The sequence below is a fragment of the Cyprinodon variegatus genome, unplaced genomic scaffold, assembly GCF_000732505.1.
Source record: "Cyprinodon variegatus isolate N-32 unplaced genomic scaffold, C_variegatus-1.0 Scaffold234, whole genome shotgun sequence".
In the NCBI taxonomy this organism is placed as follows: domain Eukaryota; kingdom Metazoa; phylum Chordata; class Actinopteri; order Cyprinodontiformes; family Cyprinodontidae; genus Cyprinodon; species Cyprinodon variegatus.
In genome coordinates this window covers 538,551-546,903 of record NW_015150687.1, presented here as the reverse complement: position 1 = coordinate 546,903, position 8,353 = coordinate 538,551, and the positions used below count along the sequence as shown (strand labels likewise).

Below are 8,353 nucleotides of genomic sequence, written 5' to 3'. Positions count from 1 at the left end.
TGATCATCTTTTTATTGTTGCCACAGACTTACAACTAAATTCTGCTTGCTAGACAGGTAATAAAACGTGATTGGCTTTAAGGAAGGTGGAGACAGAGATCTCTAGGTTTATTGGGGAAAACCTGCTGCTGACCAGGTTAGCTCTGAGGAGAATGGTTCTCATTCAAGAGCCGTTTGCATGAATAAATTAGTTCTTAAAGCTTTCATATGAGTGATTTAGGAGAAAATGTCACAATGACAATTTTTATTTTATTTCTAATTGTCTGTCAGGTATTAACATATTTTATGAACACTCCAGACTTGATGTAATAGTCTTGCGCGCTTAGTCAGCTAATATCAAAACCTGGATTTTCACTAAATGACTACATTTGCTGTTACTTAGAAGCAGTTGTTCATTTTATTAGGCTATATCAATATATATCATGCAACTCTACAATCATAAATTACATTTTAATATCGGTCATGACATTGGTATGACTTTGTCAAATTAGAGATTCAACATCAATATTTTCATGTTGATGTATTAGACATATGGATAGTGAGGTGAAGGGATGACAGACATGGTCTTGTGATGTGCAGTACATGAGTGTGTATGTATTAAAAGGAGATTTAACAGATTGTTGTGCTGGTGTTAGTTGATGGCAAACCCATATTAAGCAATTACATCATGTGTTGCACCTCTTGCCTTCTTCCATTTTTATGAATATACATATGTTGCTGTAGAACCCTTTTTAACCTGTCTAAATCTGATGATGTGTTGTTTCTCAAATAGCGTACACAAAGGAGGAAACATTGTTAAGTATTAACTGTATTTATTCATGTTTAACAAATCATTGATACAAGCAAAATCTGCAGAGGTACAGTAAGTCTAATCATTTATCAGGCTCTTGCGTCTTCTGCCATTTCCAGGGGAAGACCCCCCCAGAAGGCAGAGCGTTTCTGCCATCTTTCCATTTTCATCAAAAAGTAAGTCAGCAAGTGTCCCCCACAGCCCCCAGTCAGTATTTTGGGCCTTCTGCAGAATTACCATGTAAGTTGAGGCTGGACACTCTGGCCACCATAGGTCAGCATAAGATTGTCCATTTTGGCTGACCAACACACAAAAGTAAAACGAACAGATATAGAAGTAAACAGGTATAGAAGTGATATAGAACTGGCCAGATCTGGTTAACAGCAGTCTACTGGCTGCTTTTCCTTTAATTCTTTTGCTCAGCTTTCAGTTTTCAGAACTTTAATCTCTAACCTGTTTTGTTACCTTCTTCATCTTCAATACCATTTCTATGAATTAACACCTCCTGAAAAATGTGGGAAGTCGTAGGCTTATACCATATAGCCTTACTGTATTATGCATATCATGCAGATTTACATTTCTCATGAAAGCATTTTCACTTACACACAGGTGGACAGCATAAGGTTTATAAGGAACATCTAGGAACATTTTCTGAAGTTAAGAACGTTTGTTGAATCTGATATTTCACATTTAAAATAGCCCATGGTAGGAGAAAAAGGAAGAGAAATTTATGACGAGAATGGGAAAATGTTGTTACATGAGGACCAATGTCACAATGGTAACAGACACAAAGGTTGAGTAAACTCTCTTTGTTAAAGCTAAAACTCAGTTTCCCTTATTTCAGGTTCAAAAAAACTTTGATTTTTTAAAAAAAAAACCGCTTTGTGAAATGGACTTCTGCTTTATCTGTGTTGCATGTAAAGTCCCACCCATAAGGGTATTGTGTGTAAGCTACAGTTCACAGAATATTTTATAACAATTGATGGAGCTTTGTTGAAAATAACATTCCAAGAGGCAGCATTGAGAGTACTTACAGTATGTCATGATCCAGTGTTCACGACCAAGGTGCAGAAGTAGGATAGAGAGTTTGAGAAATGAAATTCAATTAGGGAAGCAGCAGCAGAAGCAGGGAAGCAGACATGTAGTAATGAATTTATGGGATTCTTTATAAATAAGATGGATTCTATTAAAAATAAGATTATTAGCACAGTGGCAGCTGGCCAATAGTGGCCAAAGCTACACGCTGAGGTGACAGGAACTGTCGTCACAGTTATTGTGCAGGTGATTGACCAGCCGGAAACTTACCAAGAGAAAGTGGAGGTGAACCTCTTTTGACTATTTGAAAAGATAAAGAAGAATGAACAATCTGGGATTCACATGGAAAATTATATAATATAGTGCACTTTTTCTAGATGTTTGTTAATTTGCATAGTTGCTCTTAAAAAAAAACACATTCTCAGAAAATAAATTGTTTTTATACATTAAAAATATATAAAGCTGACAAATAGCTTCTCCATTATTAAACTGGTATATGATTTCTTTAGGTTTGTTACTCAAGATTTGCCTTTTATTTTATAAAGTGTTGGCATTCATATAAATATACTTGTGTGATTACTTAGTATACATTTGATTGGTTTTTGGTATGCATCTATTTTGAATTTATAGCCCCCCCTGGAGAAAACTTTGCCAGCCGCCACTGCTCTAAATATGACTGATTTATCTCTGAAGAGTGAGGAAACTAAAGAATCTGAACCGGGTTTAGACATTCTTTCATCCATTTGAACTTTCAGAGTTAGCAAAAATTTCATCCTCATCTGAGCCTTCAAGTTGTATGTTAGATCCACTTCCAACCACATTATTTAATTAAGTATTCACTCTTATTTCTTTCTGTCCCTGTTTCAAGGATATGTTCCTCAGGATTTTAAGGTAGCTGTAATTAAACTTTTACTTAAGAAACCGTCTTTTGACCCAGATGACTTGGTGAATTATAGGCCTATATCCAGTCTTCCTTTATTATCTAAAATTGTTTAGAAAATAGTGGCTAAACTATTGTGTGACCACTCACATCATAATGATTTTTGAAGAGTTTCAGTTTAGTTTTAGAGCTCTGAAACAGCTCTGGTGAAAGTCACTAAACATATTATCATTGCCTCAGATAATAGACTGTACTTGTCCTGTTAGATCTCAGTGCTGCATTTGACACAGTTGATCATAAAATTGTTTTAGAAATACTTGAATATTTTGTAGAATTTAAAGAAACTGCACTAGGCTGGTTTAAATCATATTTCTGTTTGTTCAAATTAATGATACATCTTCCTCATGCTCTGGGGTTACCTGTGGAGTACCACAGGGATCAGTGCTAGTACCAGTTTTCTTTACTATATATATATATATATATATATATATATATATATATATATATATATATATATATATATATATGGTACCAATAGGTAGAATTATTAGACAGCAAGGGATTAATTTTCGTGGTTATGCTGATACTCAGCTATATGTGTCTATAAATCCAGATGAAGCTAACCCATTACATAGATTACAGGCATGTCTTGAAGACATAACAACCTGGATGACTTAACTTTCTGCTCCTGAATGCAGACAAAACAGAACTTAAAGTCTTTGGACCAGAGTCTTTGAAAAAGAAGCTGATTAGTGAGTCACTTCATTTGGATGGGATTAAATTGATCTCAGATGATAAATTAAAAAATCTTGGTGTTATTTTTGATCATTTAAATCCCATATCGACAAGGTTTGTAAAATTTCCTTCTTTCATCTACGGAATGTTGCATACAGTAATAATGGAATATTGTCCAGGGGTGATGATGAGAAACTTGTCCATGAATTAATTACTTCAAGGCTAGACTTTTTTAATTCTTTACTATCAGGAAGTCCACAAACTGTAGTTAAAAGCCATCAGCTGTTCCAAAATGCTGCAGCCAGAGTTTATATGAAATTTTTCTCCTGTCTCAACTTTTGTCTATTGCTTTCCTGTTAAATCCAGAATAGAACTAAAAAACTTGTTCAGGGTGCAAGAGTGGCAGTCAGGCTTGAACTCAGAACCTTAGGATTCCTAACCACTAGGCTGCCACTCTACAAAGAAGGCATTAGCTTGAATGGTCTTGCCTAAGGACCCACACTGGCTGCTCATTCCCCCCAGCTGGGATACAGGCTTCCTGTGTGCAGGACGGGTGACTTAACACTTGAGCTAGCCAGCCACAGAGTAGACTCCATGTCTACTTTTAAGGCAAGGCTCAAAACTTAATTTTTTTTATAAAGCGCATAGTTAGAGTGGCTCAAGTTATCCTGAGCTATTCAGGACCGGCTCTTGGCCTAGGCTAAATAGGGTAATGTTAAGGCCGCCTTTCATCCAGGGAGCGCTGTGATGGTGGGAATGGAAGAAAAATAAAAGTGGAACTAACAATTTAGTTGTTATTTTCATACAACAACCAATCAGTACAATTATTGCTTAGTATGAAAAGAATAATTTCACATTAATGGTACTACATAGCAAAGCCTTTTGAAAAGAGGTTTCGAAAAAAGGGGCCCCACATCAGCATTGGCTGAATCATATGTTTCAGGTTAAATCCTCATACCAGTGATTCCCCTTCTAATGTGGTTGGAAAATTAATTTAAAATAACTTCAAAAGATATTTAAATAAAAATTGGAAAAAAATCTTTAATAAGCAAGAACAGTTCTTAGCAAATCATTTTATGTAAACATAGCTGACTTAATATATCACTACCTACTGTATTTTAGTGTCTGTTTTAGTGTGTCTGAAGTTTTATGCTCTATAAAGAAGAAAAAAATATGACAAATCTACCATAATGGAATTTATTTATTTATAAGTGATTTTCAACATTCTTCGCTTTTCCTTTGTTTCCCATAAGGTTAAATACTTCTGATTTCAAATATTTAAATATTATGAACATTTTTATAATTTGCTATTTGATACATTGCTATTTCAATAAAATGACATGATTCAGTACAGTGGAGTTAAACATTCTTATGTTTGCTTTGTGTTTTTTATGGTTTTCAAAGCCGTAGTCTGACAGTATTTTAATTTCAAAAAATTGCAACATTTGATTGTACCTGAACTTTTGTGTTACTAAAGATAAATAATCACTGGGGTTTCTTTCATACAATGTTGAATCTTTCAAGATTTTCTTGAAAGAGAGTGTCTTTGACAGCTTTGAAGACAACCCGGATGTTCTCTGTGTCAGTGGCACAGGTGAAGTGTGTATAGAGGGCTTTATGAGAATTTTGGTGTAATTGAATGTACAACTTCTCAATGAACTTTTTTGCTGATTCAGCATCACCTTTGGGCCCTGTGGGAGAGAGAGTGAACACAATTAGAGAAACCCAAAGAGCTCCATTCATAATTTAGCTATTGCTTATGATATATATATTATTTATTATGTATCTATGGCTAAAGAGATTTTTATTTTTTCTTCTAGATGACGACAATTTGAAGAAGTTTATTGTTAGTTATTAATTTTGTTTCCTTTTGACTCCTTATATTCCCACCATGCATATTAAAGATGATGGTAATGGAGGTGAAAAAACCCCATCTTAATTGGGGGTGAAATAGAATGAACATTATGAGACACTGTGTATATACTTGGTAACTGTGTTGTGTGGAAAACAACTTGAGGAACGGGGTTTCATAAACCTTCATGGGAATTCAAACAGTCTGACTTAAAACAGACTAAGTCGGCGCATTATAACCTCTCCTCTCATGGGGTTTTGAATGATTATCATGAATTTTTTGAAATGTTGAAAAAGTTGGAGTAAAAGTTTGGTGGCCTTAATCGAAACCAAGGAAGTCTCCTTGGAGCATAAAGCGAGGATCTCGGAATCTGGACAAATATCAGAGGTGTCACCAGGCAAAGGTAAAAAAAAAATCCCTCTATTATACAACTTGATTAAAAAAATGTATTAAGACTGAGCATATATTTTTTCAGTTTTTTTTATTTCTTTTACTTTTGGAAGTTTTTTTCAGGAGAATATTGTAATAGGTAACCTAATTTCTTCATCACAAGATAGTTTCAGACTGTAATTCAGGTTTGGCTTCCTCAAACCTGTTCATGCAGACTTTGAATAAGCAATTTATTTAGGGTAATTCTGCCACATGTCCACAAATTGCTGGTATGGGCTTGACCCCCTGCTGTATTTCTAATTGAGAAGCTAAGAGCAAGAAAAACACAAAGCATCAAAGTAAATATGTAACAACTCTTAAGGTATTTTTGATGGTGATTTCTCACCACCCATAATCAAGGCTTGAATTAATTCCACTAAATGAACTAAAAGACCCAATGTTTTTAATAAAGCAAACTGGAAAAATGAAACTAATCTTTAAAATGGCGAAAAATAAAAACTACAACTGAAAGCAGTTGTAGATAAACGTTATTTTTTTAAATTCAAAAAATTTTAACATGAGCAACAGGATATAATTTACCATTGTATTCTGGGAAGTATGTTGCCAGATGAGATTCTGTGATTTTCTCAGCCAGCAGGTCTGTTTTGTTCAGAAAAAGAATAGTGGAAGAATCTTGAAACCAATTGGATGTGTTGATTGTCTCAAACAGGGCAAGGCTCTCTCGTAGCCGGTTCTAAAACAGATGCGAACAATCTTAGCAAAAGCTACTGTTAAACCCATCTGAAACTAACAAACTTTAGATCAGAACATACCTCATTCTGGCTCTCATAAAGTACTTGATCATATTCACTTAGGGCTGCTAGGAATATGATCGAAGTGACACTTTCAAAGCAGTGGATCCATTTTTTCCTTTCTGAGCGCTGGCCACCCACATCCACCATTCTGAGAACAGAAGACGTACTTGTATTGATTTTTGTTTTGTCAAACCAAAAACACTTGTATTTCTCTCCTTTTCAAACCAACAATGACAGCAAAGTAAAGGTTTAAAAGGGTGTTAAACCTGTCCCTTTTTGTGTTAGCTATGGAACAAAGTGGCAGCATACCTGAAGGTGACTTTTGACATATCAAATATGTACTCTATGATACCCGTAGTGGCTACTCGGACCCTCAAGATATCCTGCTCAGATGGAATATAATCTTGGGCTGTGATTCTGTCCATGTCATTCAGATAACTAAAACATAAATAACAAAACAAGCAGTTTAATATTGTGATGTCCAGCAAAACTATCATAAAGCATTGTGTTAAAATGATCATAATTTATATCTATATTCAAATACTCAGTTTAGATCTTACTATTTGGCAGAGTCTGACAACTGGTACTCCCTCCGACGGTCATAGCACTTTTGTACACCACCATCATTCCATACTCGCTTGATGGCATCCACCTGCCAGGGCGCCAATGTCGTCAAATCAGATACCTCCACCTCGCTCAGTTTCTTGGCATAACTCTGACAAAAAAATAGCCACAGGTCTACTACAAGTCTACTAGAAACACACCTTTGATATTTGGCAGAATAGGTTTAAAGACATACTAGTGGCAACCAAATATTCACACAAAAAGAGTTAGGCACTTAGACAGTATGCATTGCACATAGAGCAATGTGGTACAGAGAGCTTTATGAGAATCCACAACATTGCATAAAGGTTAACAGACACAGAAGATATCCTCTACATCTATGATACAGTATTACTATGACAGCCAGTTTAGCAGGGGTTAAATTTGACACTCATCAAAAAGCATAGAAACCCTAAAGTGAACATTGTTAATATTACATAATCTGACAAAGAGGATATAAAAGTAGACCATTAAGAATTTTGTAAGATTCTTACAACATTTTGGTTGTCAGCATACTGGATGTGTAGATAACTCATAGCTTCAATTAGCGCCTGTATGGCTGTGACGATATTTTGGAAGACAATCCGGGTGAAATTTTTCCTGTCAGTTTCATTGTACCCTTTGCCATGGATGATCCTCATCTGTTTAATGAAGGTGCTCTTCCCACTTTCACCAGTTCCTACGAAAATGAAATAAATTAGATCAAGGGATAAAAATGTTCAGGTTTCATGATACATTTTTTGCTTGATGCCTGATCAAATTCGAACACTCCGTCCGGCCTCCTCATTTTAATGGCTTTTGAAAACCCACTCCAGGTAGAGTGGGTCCTACAGAGGACGCAGCCGACAATTCAAACGCACCTATTTTCACACCAAGTGGCAAGCAACATTGTATCCGAATTGGATGTGAAGGTCCCCATACCTAAGGCCATAAATTGTTTTGCCTAGCATAGCGTTATAATATGGAGGACCAGCTCTGATATAATTTAATATAAATATAGAACTAAGTAAATAGATAATCAAATAGATAGATAAAAAAAAAGAATATTTCATAAAATAAACAAATGTCAGTGGTAACTCAATCATACAATAGGATTCGAATGTGCCCTATGATAGACTGGTGATCTGTCCAGGGTGTAACCCACCTCTCACCAGACCGAGCAAGAGCACCCCTCGCGAAACAACTTGGATGGATGGATGGATGGATGGATGGATGGATGGATGGATGGATGGATGGATGGATGGATGGATGGATGGATGGATGGATGGATGGATG

The 8,353-nt window shown here is 35.7% G+C and overlaps 1 protein-coding gene across 1 annotated transcript in view; it reads right to left on the bottom strand.

Moving 5' to 3' along the window:
* Window positions 1–4,370: 4,370 nt before the first annotated feature.
* Window positions 4,371–8,353, bottom strand: part of LOC107088981 (guanine nucleotide-binding protein subunit alpha-14-like) — a 5,906-nt gene continuing 1,923 nt past the window's right edge. Inside the window, exons 2-7 of the mRNA XM_015381471.1 lie at window positions 7,573–7,757; window positions 7,036–7,190; window positions 6,785–6,913; window positions 6,494–6,623; window positions 6,261–6,414; window positions 4,371–5,130 (exon numbers count right to left, since the gene is read on the bottom strand). Coding sequence (XP_015236957.1) covers window positions 4,940–5,130; window positions 6,261–6,414; window positions 6,494–6,623; window positions 6,785–6,913; window positions 7,036–7,190; window positions 7,573–7,757 — 944 coding nt within the window. The 3' untranslated portion in view covers window positions 4,371–4,939. The remainder of the gene's footprint in view (window positions 5,131–6,260; window positions 6,415–6,493; window positions 6,624–6,784; window positions 6,914–7,035; window positions 7,191–7,572; window positions 7,758–8,353) is intronic.